Below are 16,944 nucleotides of genomic sequence, written 5' to 3' on the forward strand. Positions count from 1 at the left end.
TGTCACTCGATATAAATTAATAACTTTTCTGCACAAATTACGATAACAGATGTACATGTGACTTATAAACTACATCTCTTTTTAGTAGTTCTTTGACAAGGTTATAAATACAAGCAGCAGGAAGGATCGGAAGCAGAGTCTGAATGTCACTTTGGTAAAGTGTATGTGTGTTATTGTTCGAGGTGGATAAACATTGCAAAGAACATGTAAAAGAAGTGCTACTTTGTGTTGTGTCATTGTCTTTGGTGGACAGTGGAATTAAGATGGCCACCAGAGTAAGATATATTTGAAGTTGAAATATTTGTTGGTTTCGCTCATTATTTATCATCAAAAGCGCATCAAAAACACGGGACCTCATCTTTTTACCCCTAGACAACCAGATATAGAGCCAGCAATAGCATCGAGACACAGCAGCGATCCAGCAAGCAGCAGCAATTACCACAATGCCTTTTAATTGTGCCAACCTAACATCAAGTGCTAACAATCTCCGTAAATGGGAGTGAAATAGTGCGATTATAGCAATATCTACGACTAGGCGATCATTATAAGCACCACATCTCAAATGCTTCTACTCTCTTCTGTTCCTGTTTTCCCACAGTCCATGCTTCACTACCATACAATGCTGTACTCCAGACGTACATTCTCAGAAACTTCTTCCTCAAATTAAGGCCTATGTTTGATACCAATAGACTTCTCTTGGCCAGGAATGCCATTTTTGCCATTGCTAGTCTGCTTTTGATGTCCTCGTTCCACCGTCCATCATTGGTTATTTTACTGCCTAGGTAACAGAATTCCTTAACATCATCTACTTCGTGGATCAGTTCTGATGTTAAGTTTCTCGCTGTTCTCATTTCTCCTATTTCTCATCACTTTCATCTTTCTTCGATTTATTCTCAGTCCATATTCTGCACTCTTCAGATTGTTCATTCCATTCAGCAGATCATGTATTTCTTCTTTACTTTCACTCAAGATAGGAATGGCATCAGCTAATCGTATCATTGATAGCCTTGCACCTTGAATTTTAAATCCACTCCTGAACCCTTCATTTATTTCCATCATTGCTTCTACGATGAACATATTGAACAACAGGGTCGGATGACAACATCCGACACGCTTTTTAATCCAAGCACTTCGTTCTTGGTCGTCCACTCTTATTATTCCCTCTTGGGTCTTGTAAATATTATATATTTATTATATTATGTTGCACCTTTTTACATTGTCGAACGCTTTTTCCAGGTCGATAAATTGTATGAATGTGTCTTGATTTTTCTTCAGTCTTACTTCCAACCTCAACCGCAATGTCAGAACTGCCTCTCTCGTGCCTTTATCTTTTCTAAAGCCAAACTGATCGTCATCTAGCACACCTTCAATTTTCTTTTCCATTCTTCTGTATATTATTCTTGTCAGCAACTTGGATGACTGAGCTGTTAAGCTGATTGTGTAATGATTCTGGCATTTGTCAGCTCTTGCAGTTTTCGGAACTCTGTGGATGATATTTTTCCGAAAGTCAGATGGTATGTCACCAGACTCATACATTCTACACGCCAACGGGAATAGTCGTTTTGTTGCCACTTCCCCACAACGATTTTAGAAATTCTGATGGAATGTTATCTATCCCTTCTGCCTTATTTGATATTAAGTCAAAGGTCTTTTAAATTCTCATTCTAATACTGGATCCCCTATTTCTTCTAAATCGACTCCTGTTTCTTCTTCTATCACATCAGACAAATCTTTCCCCACATAGAAGCTCTCAATGTATTCTTCCCATCTATCCGCTGTCTCCTCTGCATATACCAATGGAATTCCCTTTGCACTCTTAATGTTACCAGCCTTGCTTTTAATGTTACCGAAGACTGATTTGACTTTCCTGCATGCTGAGCCTGTCCTTCCGACAATCATTTCTTTTTCGATTACTTCACATTTTTCATGCATCCATTTCATCTTAGCTTCCCTGCACTTCCTGTTTATTTCATTCCTCAGCGACTTGTATTTCTGTATTCCCCAGTTTCCCTGGACATTTTTGTGCTTCCTCCCTTCATCGATGATTTGAAGTATTTCTTCTGTTACCCATGTTTTCTTCGCATTTACCATCTCCGTACCTATGTTTTTCTTTCCAACATCTGTGATGGCCCTTTTTAGAGACATTCACTCCTCTTCGACTGTACTGTTTCCTGAGCTATTCATTATTGCTGTATCTATAGTCTTAGAGAACTTAAAGCATATCTCGTCATTCCTTAGTAATTCTGTATCCCACTTTTTTGCATATTGATTCTTCCTGACTAATGTCTTAAACTTCAGCCTACTTTCATCACTACTATGTTGTGATCTAAGCCTAGATTTGCTCCTGTGTACGCCTTACAATCCAGTATCTAATTTTGGAATCTCTGCCTGGCTATGACGTAACATAACTGAAATCTTCCAGTATCACCTGGCCTTTTCCAGGTATACCCCCTCCTCTTGTGATTCTTGAACAGACTATTCGCTATTACTAGCTGACATTTATTACGGGACAACATTAGTCTTTCTCCTCTCTCACTCCTTGTCTCAAGCCCGTATTGTCATTTACGCTTTTCCTCTATTCCTTCACCTACAACTGCATTCCAGTCCCCTCATGACTATTAGATTTTCATCTCCCTTTATGTACTGTATTACCCTTTCAATATACTCATATAGTTTCTCTATCTCTTCATCTTCAGCTTGCAACGTTGGCATGTATACCTGAACTATCGTTGTCGGTGTTGGTTTGCTGTCGGTTTTGATAAGAGCAATGACCTGTCCACAATAACACGCTCTCTGTTCTACCTTCCTAATAATAACGAATCCTACTTTCTGCTACTGTTGATACTTCTCTATACTCATCTGACCAGAAATCCTTGTCTTCTTTCCACTTCACCACTGATCCCTACTATATCTAGATTGAGGCTTTTCATTTCCCTTTTCAGATTTTCTAGTTTCCGTACCACGTTCAAGCTTCTGACATTGCACGCTCCGACTCGTAGAATGCTATCCTTTCGTTGGTTATTCAAGATTTTTCTCATGGTCCCCCTTGGCAGGCCCCTCCCTTAGATGTGAATGGGGAACTATTCCGGAATCAATCTTTTGTCAATGGAGGGATCATCATGACACTTCTTCAATTACAAAACACATGTCCTGTGGATACAAGTTACGTGTCTTTAATGCAGTGGTTTCCATTGCCTTCTGCATCCTCATGCCGTTGATCATTTTCTTCTGCCTGTCAACACCATTTATATTATCAAAGCTAAGCAAAAGTAAACCTTGTGGGTAGGTATTATTGTTTTCAAAACTTTGCAGAAGCACCTGAAGATGAAACATGTCCTGAAACTGGTTAGTGCTTCCCTTTTTAGAAATAAATAATTTTTACAACTGTAGCGGATTCTATTATTGACAATGAATAACAGTTTTGGATGTCCCGTGAAGAGAAAAGTAAGAGCAGCTATGAAGTTAGGAGAGGAAATATAGAACAAGTTAGTACTTTCACATATCTGGCAAGCCTAATTACAGAAGACATGAGGTGCATTATGTGGTGTCACCGCCAGACACCACACTTGCTAGGTGGTAGCTTTAAATCGGCCGCGGTCCATTAGTACACGTCGGACCCGCGTGTCGCCACTGTCAGTGATCGCAGACCGAGCGCCACCACACGGCAGGTCTTGAGAGGCTTACTAGCACTCGCCCCAGTTGTACGACGACTTTGCTAGCGACTACACTGACGAAGCCTTTCTCTCATTTGCAGAGAGATAGTTAGAATAGCCTTCAGCTAAGTCCATGGCTATGACCTAGCAAGGCGCCATTAACCATTTCTAGAGAGAGTCTCACTTGTATGATCAAGAATGCTGTATACAAATGATGGATTAAAGTTAAGTATTCCAGCAGCCAAGTACTTTTCTTTATAGCATTCATTACGTATCCTGTTTCAGACTTAAGCAAGCCTGCGTGAATTAAACGAGTGCCTTTCGGTTACCCGTCACTGTGGACTGGCTGTCTTGTCAGTCCACTACACATTAAGGAGGTGAAAATGCAATACGCAAGAAGTCATTTAATAATAGGCATGGACAAGGGCCTAAGAAACATACTAGAGACGTGCTTTACATGGAGTGTGGGATTGTACGGAACTGAGACATGTACACTGAGGAAATAGGAAGAAAGAAGAACAAAAGCATTTGAGCTGTGGATGTGGGGGAGGATGGAAGGGATAAACTGGATAAATAATGTGAGAAATGAAGTACTGAGAAGAGACAGAAATTTTAAAGGTAATCAGGATGAAGCAATACAACTGGCTTGTACAACGAATGAGAAAAGATTGTTTACTCAAGGATGCTATGAAAGGAACGGTGAATGGAAGAAAAAGATACCTGATGGTGGATAGTATAAATACAGTAAAGTAGCAAAAGACAGCAGTCCATGGATAGCTAGATGTGAAGACCTGTCCTAGGACAGAACATTGATGAATGAATGAATGAAAGAGAAACAGAAAATTCAAAAAGTAAGAGAAATTTAAAATACTGCAAAAACGAAAGAAAATTAACGACAGCAACTGTTGTGTTACAGATGTTAATTGTCGTTTTTCAAACGAGCCGTATAAACAGGGTAAAAATCTGCGTATACAATATTTTATAGTTTTTAGAAAAGATAGAAGCAACCAGTTTCTCTATGTGACGTATATGTCGGACGTGCTCTGTTCCCTGCTAGGGCCTAGGGGCCGATGGAGGTTTTGATGTTAGTCATGTTCGGGGATGAAGTTTAAATTGCCGTGTTATGAATATTGTTTTTGAGATGTTGCTGACCTATGGATTTCTGTCTTTTTTCCTCCTCGACATTTTCAGCAACATGTCTAAAACACTATTTATCACACGTCAGTTTGAACAGTGTCTCTAGACATTATTATTGTCAAAACCTTAATAGACCCCTAGCACCTCTGATATTTTTGTCACATAAAATAATGACATCTTGGGTTGTCGGGTGTTCTGCCGGATATCAGCGTCGCACTTGCACGATATTTCGGTCACGTAGCTCGTGACCTTCATCAGGTGCGACCTGAGACTGCTCCTCGAGTGGGCCTGGTCCAGTATTTATGCCTGTGGCCTTCCCCCTCGTGGTGAGCTGGCGCGGACCGCAGGGGGAACGCTTGGTACCCCAGACCGTAGATGAAACCCCCAGGGGCGGGTTTGGTGGGCGCGGACCGCAGAGGGAACACCTAGAACCGCAGCGGACGGAAAACAGAGCAGCAACGCTCCAGCAGGTCGCAGGGAATGGGCGCGGACCACAGAGGAAGCGCCTGCAGCCGTTGGTGGAGGGGGAAGGCCATAGGCATAAATACTGGACCAGGTCCACTCGAGGAGCAATCTCAGGTCGCACCTGATGAAGGTCTCGAGCTACGTGACCGAAATATCGTGCAAGTACGACGCTGATATCCGGCAGAACACCTGACAACCCAAGATGTCATTAGATCGCCGGGAAAGCCTGAAGAGTTACACATAAAATAATGTTTATTTTTGTCTCCTATAAGCACAGTAAAACTTCCTGTACTCTGTTTTTTTTTTTTTTTTTTTTTTTTTTTTTTTTTTTTTTTTTTTTTTTTTTTTTTTTTTTTTTTTTTGCACGCTGTTTCGTCCAGGAGTCAATAACGCACAGAAAATAATTGTTAGATTTTACTATGTGTAGATGGATACCTGCCAACCAACAGAAAACCTAGGGGGCGGTGCAGTGCTTAGCATACTGTACTCGCATTCGGGAGGACGACGGTTGATTTATGTTTTCCGTGATTTCCCTAAATGTTCCTTCTTTATTCATTTCATAGACTGCATTAATCAGATAATGTGGATCATGTTGTGGCGTAGCAAGACAGCCACGCCACTCGGAAGTAGCCGAAAGGCACGCGTACACACACGCCGGCTGGCGTGAGTTCTGGAACTGGATACTTGGTGAATGCTATAGAGAAAAGTATGCAGTTCCTCGGATACTTAACTTTATTCCATCATTGTGGTACATCGCTCTTGACGATACAAATGAGACTTTCATTACAAGCACTGTAAGGCTAATGGCGCCTTGCTAGGTCGTAGCCATGGACTTAGCTGAAGGCTATTCTAACTGTCTTTCGGCAAATGAGAGAAAGGCTTCGTCAGTGTAGTCCCAAGCAAAGTCGTCGTACAACTGGGCGAGTGCTAGTCCGTCTTTCTAGACCTGCCATGTGGTGGCGCTAGGTCTGCAAGTACTGACAGTGGCGACCCGCGGGTCCGACATGTACTAATGGACCGCGGCCGATTTAAAGCTACCACCTAGCAAGTGTGGTGTCTGGCGGTGACACCACAGATCATCCACTGTTACGGAATTTTCTCATTCTCTTCTTGCAACGGAGTACCGCAGGGTACGAGGGGCCCTCTGCCGGTCATGTTCCTCCAACCACTTCCCGCCTGTGCGGAATTGTGGCGTCAGCGCTAACAGAGGGCGCTGATTATGTGCAGAACTACATTTTCTGCCATTTGTGGCGCCTTTAGCGATTTGTTTTATGTTGTTTAATATTACCCGGTGCAGTATCAACGGTGTTTAACATTTACGTCATTGTCTAGAATATTGGCACTAGAGCATATGTCAACCATTGTTTTTTAACTCTTCATCTTTTTAACAATATTACTTTTGTCGTGTTCTTCCTTTTATTGCTTTTTATTACTGTATCACCTTTTATACTTTATAAGCTTATTATAGACTTTAACTATTGTATCCCCCTTTTATTTTCGCTGTTTCAATTAATTACTGAAAACTAGTATATGCCGACATTAGCGACATCTGGTCAACTTACTACACAAACATCTTGTGGCTACTGTACGGCAGCTTGTTTTAAACAGTAGTTTTACTGACAACATGACTCGTGCATGTGATGTGATTTATATGTATATGCATATGCTGGTGCTGATTCCGCATTTAACATTTGACGATGCCACTATGGCTGCAGTACATTAGCACTTTGTTTTTATGAAACAGGTATGCCTCTTCATATTTAAAGCGCACAAATGTAAATTTTGTCAGTACTACTTTTCAATATGCTCTATGTATTGCTCTTAAGCTGTATACAGTTTGCGAGTGTATTTATATTTTTCCCATTTTTGCTGCAGATCTGATGATGGTCATTAAAGACCGAAACCGGTAATCTGTTAAACAAATAAGATTGTGACCATACACATAAATTGAAGGAAACTTATTCCCTAAATGGCTTGATGCAAATGGCGAGATGGATCCTTTGAAAGGGCACGGCCGACTTCCTTCCCATCCTTCCCTAATCCGATGACTTCGCTGCCTCGTCCCCTCCATTCCCCCCCCCCCCCCCCCACCCAAATCAACAAACCAACCAATCGAATAATTAAAGATAAAAATAATATCAGCTACTGCCTTGCTTGACGCAGAAAATCAGAGCAGACCTGAACTGGATAATGAGGGCGGTGGGGGGGGGGGGGGCGGGGGGGGGGGAGGGTTTCGAACCTCTTTCCTCGTATCAGAATACAGATAGACATCAGATCAGTGCATAAACATGACGTGGGTAGGTCCCAGTACTAAACTTACCTATAATGTCGATATGACGTGCGTAATGTCGATGTGGGTTGTTCAGGCTGAAGGGATGTTCATAATATGGGAGAAATCTCTGTAGTTCCTCGAACCAGAGTCGACGATAGAAGCCGTACAGCGCGTCGGCGAGACCAAACATTACTGCTGCCTCTGGCTGCTGCTCCTGGCATTGTGCAGTAAATTCGTCACGGAAGGAGAGGTACTTTCCGTGATAGGACAGCAGGCGATCATTCAACAGCGGGAGCCTGTAACATACAAGCTGCACGGATAAAATTAAAAGAAAAAAAAATCATGTGCACTGTACGCAAGAACATGAAAATATACAGAATGAATTTTCACTCAGTAACGGAGTGTGCGCTGGTTTCACAATACCTATCGTTTTAAAACGATATGGTTGGCTGGGACTCAAATCTGGGACCTCTGCCTTTCGTAATTTAAGCTCTTTTATTGTGATGAATTACAATGAACTTCAGAGTTATCCGGCCCTCCTGCGGAGGTTCGAGTCCTCGCTCGGACCTAGGTGTGTATGTTCTTCTTAGCATAAGTTAGTTTAAGGGGGTAGGACGTCAAACGAGCCGACTTGGAGTAGGAGAGGCACCACAGGACATTTTAATTTACACTGTCTGTACTTTTACAAGAAAATTCATAAAACTTTGTCAGCATGAACAGGAAGGATTCAGGATTCACACTCATAGCAGTGGAAGTGCAAAAACATAACAAAATAAATCTTTTTTGGTATGAAATATCATCGTTTTTTTCACCTACTTTTGTCTGCATTTGTTGCCAAAGGACATTTTTCTTCACAAGTAAGAGAGATACTTCGATGAATTTTGCACCATCTGTAAGTATGGTTTGTATTCTGTGCAAAATTCATGAAAGAATCTCTCTTACTTGTGAAGAAAAATATCCTTTGGCAACAAATGCAGCCAACAGTAAGCGAAAAAATGATGAAATTTCATATCTAAAAAAAAATTATTTTGTTATGTTTTTGCACTTCCACTGCTATGAGTGTGAATCCTGAATTCTTCCTGGTCATGCTGACAAAATTTTATGAATTTATTGGTAAAAGTATAGACAGTAGAAAATAAAATGTCCTGTGGTGCCTCTCCTGCTCCAAGTCGGCCCGTTTGACGTCCTACCCCCCTTAAGTAGTGTGTAAGTCTAGGGACCGGTGACCTAAGCAGTTTGGTTCCTTAGGAATTCACACACATTTGAACATTTTTTACAAAGTTATCCACATCTTCGTGCAAAGCTGTACACATTCTTAAAACTATTTACATAAAGAACAGAAATTTACAAAAAGGCGATAACTAATACGAGTGCACATTTTGTTTCTGCAGGAATATATATACAGGGTTGTCAGAATCAATCTGTAAAGCTTGTAAGGGTGTTACGTGGTAGTTTGTGCTGAGAAATAATTGTTAAGAAAAAAATTCGATACACTATGTGATCAAAAGTATCCGGACACCCCCCCCCCCCCCCCCCAAAAACATACGTTTTTCACATTAGATGCATTGTACTGCCACCTACTCCAAGGTACTCCACATCAGCGACCTCTGTAGTTATTAGACATGCGTGAGAGAGCAGAATGGGACGCTCCATTGAACTCGCGGTCTTCGAACGTGGTCAGGTGACTGGGTGTCACTTGAGTCATACATCTGTACGCGAGATTTCCACACTCCTAAAAACTTCCCTAGATCCACTTTATCAGGATCCACTGCAAGTACTATGACAGTTAGGCAGGAGGTGAGAAACCTTGGATGTCATGGCCGAGCGGCTACTCATAAGCCACAAATCAAGCAGGTAAATGCCGAAGGGCGCTTCGCTTGGTATGAGGAGCGTAAACATTGGACGATTAAGCAGTGGTAAAACGTTGTGTAGATTGACGAATGACGGTACGCAATGTGGAGATCCGATGGCAGGGTGTGGGTATGGCGAAAGCGCGTTAAACGTTATCTGCTTACGTGTGTGTAGTGCCATCAGTAAAATTCGGAGGTGGTGGTCTTATGGTGTGGTCGTATTTTCATGGAGGGGGCTTGCACACCTAGTTGTTTTGCGTAGCACTGTCACAGCACCGGCCTACATTCTTGCTTCCCACTGTTGTAGAGCTACTCGAGGATGGCGATTGCATCTTTCATCACGATCGAGCAACTTTTCTTAATGTACGGCCTATGGAGGAGTAGTTACACGACAATAACACCCATGTAATGAACTGGCCTGCACAGAGTCCTGACGTGAATCCTAAAGAACACCTTTGGGATGTTTTGGAACGCTGACTTCGTGCCAGGCCCCACCGACCGACATTGATACCTGTCCTCAGTGCAGCACTCCGTGAAGAATGGGCTGCCATTCTCCAAAAAAAACCTTCCAGCACCTCATTGAACGTATGCCTGCGAGAGTGGAAGCTGTTCAAAATGGTTCAAATGGCTCTGAGCACTATGGGACTTAACTTCTGAGGTCATCAGTCCCCTAGAACTTAAAACTACTTAAACCTGACTAACCTAAGGACATTACACATACTCATGTCCGAGGCAGGATTCGAACCTGCGACCGTAACGGTCGCGCGGTTCCAGACTGTAGCGCCTAGAACCTCTCGGCCACTAAGGCCGGCGTGGAAGCTGTCATCAAGGCTAAGGGTGGGCCAACACCATATTGAATTCTAGTAGTACCGATGGAGCGCGGCACGAACTTTTATTTTCGTCCAGGTGTCCGGATACTTTGTATCACATAGTGTACGTTCCGCCATTTCTGACTGAAGTCAGCCAGTCAAGTCGATGCGTTCCCTAATCTAAGTGATTCGCCAGAGACGTAGCTGCCAAAACCTGTTCTTCGCTTCGTTTCCTAAATCCGAACAAGAAAGGGATACAAAAATTGGTCAGGGAACATTATAAGGATCGAATCCGAGCCACAGACTGGGTAGTCTTGAGCGCTGTCATCTTCATTGTGAGAACAACTGACACTTATTGTATCTGGCGAATCGCTTGAATTTCCTCGCCCAATGTTCTAATTCCCTCACTCCAGTGCTAATTAACTCGGAAATGGCGTGGCGTTTGGGATATTTTCTTAACAAATAATTCTCAGCACAACCTTTCATGCAACACCTTCAAAAGTTTTTCGGACTGTTCTTGACCACCCTGTAAATAAACAACATAAATGTCAGTGTCCTTTCTTCCAAAATCGTTAGTCCTCCAAGTTTCGCGGGTGAACTTCCGTGAAGTGTAAAAGGCAGGATTTGAGGTACTGGCGGAAAAAGCTGTTAGGATTCTCGGTCCGGTACACAATTTTAATCTGCCAGGAAATAACATAAATTTATTTTAACTGTTCCTAGGCCTTGTCAGAATGGTATGTCTGTTCTGTACTGACGAACTCCTTGTAGATGTAAACTGGAGAAATGAAAACTGCACAAATGTAACAATCGGCACAGAATACATGTTCCCTTAAATAAAAATTTCATGTGTGTTGCAAGAAAGTGAACGTTTGATATTTATATTAATCACATGAATAATATGTTGGGCTTTGCTATATCCGAAGGTAATGTATCAAAATTCGTGTTAACTAAACTCTGTACACAATAAAATAAAGATGGAACACGCGTACAGCACACACTGAGCTAACCAGGCATAACTCAAGGGCATAATTCAAGGTAGCTCGTAACATTTATGGCTAACTGGTCTGGTATAAACTATAATGTTGTGCAATAGTGGAGTAACGTACAAATGGAAGTACATGGTAGGTCTTAATTGTGACTGTATCAGCAATTGTGACGAGTGTTGTGGCAGGCATTGCAAGCGTGGAATACACTCTTGGCATCCTTTAAAAATAACGCACTCCTTACAGAAACGTACACCTGCACATTCCTGTAACAGATCCACAGAGTGAAATCATCAGCAGAACCACGACCGTGCGAGATTTTCTCTGAGATGGGCGCAACTTGACAAGTCGTAGGGTGAGCAATCACAGCTTTGGCGATGTCTGCCTGATGTACACTCATGCTCATAAATTAAGGATAATGCTGATACATGGTGAAACAACGCTCTGGTGGGCGGTTTAGGGGTTTAAGGTGGACAAGACGTCAAACGGGCTGAGTTGGAGCAGGAGAGGCACCAGAGGACATTTTAATTTTCACTGTCTATACTTTTACAAGTAAATTCATAAAACTTTGTCAGCACGACCAGGAAGGATTCAGGATTCACACTCGTAGCAGCGGAAGTTCAAAAACATAACAAAATAATTTTTTTTACATGTGAAATTTCATCATTTTTTTCACTTACTATTGGCTGCATTTGTTGCTATAGGTACACTTTTCTTCATAAATAAGAGAGACTCTTCAATGAATTTTGCACAGCATACATACCATACTTACAGGTGTCTGAAACTCTAGAATCTATTTAATTTATGAAAACATGAATGAGCTGTTACGTTTTAAACTGCACGTTTTAGAAAAAAAATTGTAGTTAATTATCTCCATTTTTACAATAGTTTTTAATAGATTTGGAAAATTCTACAGTTTCATACACCTGTAAGTATGGTTTGTATTCTGTGCAAAATTCATCAAAGAATCTCTCTTACTTGTGAACAAAAATGTACCTATAGCAACAAATGCAGCCAACAGTAAGTGAAAAAATGATGAAATTTCATATCTAAAAAAAAAATATTTTGTTACGTTTTTGCACTTCCACTGCTATGAATGTGAATCCTGAATCCTTCCTGGTCATGCTGACAAAGGTTTATGAATTTATTTGTAAAAGTATAGACAGTAGAAAATAAAATGTCCTGTGGTGCCTCTCCTGCTCCAAGTCGGCCCGTTTGACGTCCTACCCCCCTTAAATCACCTCGGGGTATGACCATGCGGTGCATTTCACCTGCGGTCGTCGCATGGTGGCACTGGCAGCAAGCAGTCCACATACGCAGAGGTGTGTTGGTGCACGTCAGAGTACGGTGCAGCGAGTAAGTGTGCAGACGTTTTCAGACGTGCTAATGGTGACTGTGAGTTGAAAATGGCTCAAAGAACACATATTGATGACGTTATGAGGGGTAGAATACTAGGGCGACTGGAGGCTGGTCGAACACAGCAGGTCGTAGCACGAGCCCTCCGTGTGCCACAAAGTGTGATCCCAAGATTATGGCAACGATTCCAGTAGGCAGGAAACGTGTCCAGGCGCTACAGTACTGGATGTCCACAGTGTACAACACCACAAGAAGACCGATATCTCACCATCAGTGCCCGCAGACGGCCTCGGAGGTAGCCTTGCTCGGGACCTTACTGCAGCCACTGGAACAGTTGTCTCCAAGCACACAGTCTACAGACGACTGAACAGACAGGGTTTATTCTCCCGGAGACCTGCAAGGTGCATTCCTCTTTCCCCTGTTCATAGGAGAACCCGTAAAGACAGGTGTCACGAACACAGTACGCGGTCATTGCAACAGTGGTCCATGGTTATGTTCACGAACGAGTCCAGGTATAGTCTGAACAGTGAACCAGGAATCAGATACCAACCCCTTAATGTCCTTGAAAGGGACCTGTATGGAGGTCGTGGTTTGATGGTGTGAGGTGGGATTATGATTGGTGCACGTACATCCTGTATGTCTTTGACAGAGTAAACGTAACAGGCCAGGTGTATCTGGACGTCATTTTGCACCAGTATATCTGCCTTTTCAGGGTACGCAGAGGGTCCCACCTTCCTCCTGATAGATAACAACGCACGGCCCCACCGAGCTGCCATCGTGGAGGAGTACCTTTATATCAGGTGAATGGAGTGGCCTGCCTGTTCTCTAGACCTAAACCCCATCGAGCTCGTCTGGGATGCTCTAGGTAGACGTATCGCTGCACGTCTTCAAACCCCTACGACACTTCAGGAGCTCCGACAGGCACTGGTGCAAGAATGGGAGGTTATAACTCAGCAGCTGCTCGACCACCTGATCCAGAGTATGCCAACCCATTGTGCGGCTTGTGTACGTGTGCATGATGATCATATTCCATATTGATGTCGGGGTACATGAGCAGGAAACAGTGGCGTTTTGTAGCACATGTGTTTCGGGACAGTTTTCTCAACTTACCACCAATACCGTGGACTTACTGATCTGTGTCGTGTGTGTTCCCTATGTGCCTATGCTATTAGCGCCAGTTTTGTGTAGTGCCACGTTGTTTGGCACCACATTCTGCAATTATCCTTTATCTGTCCGCCTGCTATTCGCATATAACATCAGGTTGTTACAACCAGCTGCAAGCCTAATGTTCTTGATACTGCATACGGCCAAGTGGAGACACCTCTCTCTGAACTCAGGATAGGTGTTGGGAACCTGTGAAGCGTCAACGACGCTATTAAAATATTATTAGAGTTCTCAATGTTTATACGTCGTTGTTCTTCCACACCAGCGTCGGCTCTCGCTCTTTCAGCTGTGTGTTGGATTTTGGTTGATGCGAGCCAAGTCAGCTCCATGGTTGCACGCCCAGGTGAGGTTTAGCGGCCCTGTTGCCGTGGCGGGTTGCCGGCTAGCAGGCGCCGCCGTTGACCACCATGAAGCGGTCTTGGGCTGGCTGTAGGTGTGTACCTAGTCCCACCCTGAACTGTACAGTGACCCTCAGTAGCCCATCCGCTATGCACTTGTGTCGGTAGTCGTGTGGTCGGTTGATCTCCTCCTTACTGGCTGGTAGATTCAGCACATGGAGGCGCCTGAGTGTTGAATGGGAATGTGGAACCCTAGAGGCCTTGTTTCTCGCTTCTAAAAGTTCAGTGCTGGCAGCAACCTGCGATGTGGAGTTGTCGGAAGACAGTCAGGCACTTAAGTGTGATATGCAGAGTATCCATGTAGATGTAGATGTAGTTTCTCCAACAGTAGATGGTAGATGGCGAGCAGCAAGAAGTTCATCATATGAAGCCGTTAATCTCAAGCACATCTTCGGCTAGTTCATAGACTGTGATGGAGCATCTAGTACGTAGATTCACTACATAATCGTAATAATGTAATCAAGTGCTATTACTGTGAATGCCATTGACCCCATGATCAATTCATGGCCACAGCTGGGGTATTTAAAGGGAGCTGACATTACGCTACGACATGAGGCTCACTTCGCAATCACTCCATGTGTCGCCCCTATTCTGCTATATTCGCTTAAAACTGGATGTTAACTGCTGTCACAGTTCCTTGCTTCGTGCCCTTGTGAAAGAGATAGACACACTTGCAACATACTGGCTCACTTCCTAGTTCCTCCTCCGTTCCCAGGCCTGAACTGAGTTTGGTCGTGGCAATGTGAATGAGGTTTAATACAGTTTTCTAATTTTTACCCCTTACTATTGAGTCCCGTAACAACATGTCGTGACCTCTTTGCCTACTTTCCAGATTTCACAGTTCTCCTACACACCTTGCAGGACTAGCACTCCTGCAAAAAAGAACCCTACACAGAAATGGGCTATAGAATTGTTTCCTGATTGTAGCAGAGTCTGCACTGATTTGAAACTTCCAGGATCTAGTTCTCGTCAAGTAAACAGATTTAAACTGCAGGGTTCAAACGGTGCAAATGGCTCTGAGCACTATGGGACTTAACATCGGAGGTCATCAGTCCCCTAGAACTACTTAAACCTAACTACCCTAAGGACATCACACACATCCATGCCCGAGGCAGGATTCAAACCTGCGACCGTAGCGGTCGCGCGGTTCCAGATTGTAGAGCCTAGAACCGCTCGGCCACACCGGCCGGCAAACTGCAGGGAAGTACCTTATTTGGATTAACTGATGGGACAGCTGCAGTAATTCTATTTCCCAAGGGTGCTGTAGAGAGAACTCTCAAAGAAGGATGACGTCTTTCCAATAAGTGCGAATGTACTGTCAAATAGTTCCACTTACCCAGTCCATTGCAGCTAATGCAGCTGACGACAGCAAAGTTTGATCACTTAATCCTTTCGGTGTTTTTGTCCAATGTAGTGGACGATTTTATTTTCAGTCTATGTACTCGTTCTAAAAGCTTCGTAATCCACTGGGCATAGCTTACTTTGTAGTGCACGTTTTCTTCTACTAGGCTCCATTAAAGTACCATCTGTTGACGATGTTTTAATTTCTAAGGCATGCAATGAATGTGGCTGTGCAACTACTTAGCTTTTATGATACTGCATAATTTTTTCTAAGTGTTCACTGAAATTCTGGTTTCTGTAACTTAAAAACGAGTTGTAATCATAAGCCATTGAAATTACAGTTGTGATGGCAAAGTTTCAAACAATCGTCAACCGTCAACGACAGTGGACAAAATATCCGTCGTCATCCACATCTCTTGTTGCCAACCACAGTACACATTTTGCTTGTGTGCTGGTTCCAAGTGTTTGACCTTATTTCTACAACATTTTTTTATTATTAATTACTTGGAATTATTTCAACAATGATCAAGAATTATAAAGGAGAGCTCAGTGTGGAAGAGATTTTACTAATTCGGGAAAATAGTGATATATCTGAAGATGATAACAATTTTTCTTCAGTGGCTGCCGGCAATATTGAACTTTCCCAGACAGTGGGTTATCTTAAGGAAGATTTAGATGAAGACAATCATGATGGTGAGCGTTATTTTGATATACTTTCTAAGGATCACGTTTTGGATGAACCTATTTTGTCTCAATTCATGCGCTGTTGAAGAAGTATATCGCAGAATCGTGAATTATGGCACGAAAACGGACTATAAAGAAGAGAGACAGATCCTCAAATAAAGCAACAGAAGTATCTGTGCCTGAAGAACGAACAAATGAACTGAAACCGCTCGAGGACGTCAGATATGACCCTGTGAATCATTTACCATGCTTTGATCAGCAGAAATCAGCATCTAGATGCAAAAATCCTGGTGCAAAGCACGTACAGTGCACCAAATGCGATCTCCATCTTTGTACAAATTGCAAGAGGTTACATGTACTATCTATAGTTCCATAGGAAATAAACTTTACGTGAAAATACAATGTCACCAGCATCATTCCACTTTTGTACAGTTTTTTCTAATAAATGTTCGTAAATATTTTACAAGTATATTATCTAAGAGCAGATGTCACAGTAATTCTAGATTTTAAAACTACAGAATAAGAAAATCTGAAAACTGTTAAACATTATACCTTTAAGTCGCAGTGTCCCCGTTAGTGGACAATCCATAACTTGGTTTTGAATAGTCCAATTTTGGTTTCTACCATATGAAAAGCTTGTCTTTGGAAACAAAATTACAAAATTTTTATTCCAGACGTGAAAAAGAATTACTGAAAGGGGAAAGGTACTTCAAGTCCGCCTTTACAACCACTGAAACGTGTATTTCTTTTAACATTCACGTTTGGTTTTACTCGTTGAAACCATTGTCAGTGGTTGCACTTTCGTTTGGTTTCTGCTCACGTCTGCACGTGT

General features: G+C 42.6%; 1 protein-coding gene across 1 annotated transcript in view; it reads right to left on the reverse strand.

The window, feature by feature from the left end:
* The window catches only part of LOC124717127, an 85,368-nt gene that overhangs the window by 7,504 nt on the left and 60,920 nt on the right, over positions 1–16,944 (reverse strand). The window contains exon 6 of the mRNA XM_047243863.1: positions 7,576–7,823. Coding sequence (XP_047099819.1) covers positions 7,576–7,823 — 248 coding nt within the window. The remainder of the gene's footprint in view (positions 1–7,575; positions 7,824–16,944) is intronic.

Source organism: Schistocerca piceifrons, chromosome 9 (assembly GCF_021461385.2).
Source record: "Schistocerca piceifrons isolate TAMUIC-IGC-003096 chromosome 9, iqSchPice1.1, whole genome shotgun sequence".
In the NCBI taxonomy this organism is placed as follows: domain Eukaryota; kingdom Metazoa; phylum Arthropoda; class Insecta; order Orthoptera; family Acrididae; genus Schistocerca; species Schistocerca piceifrons.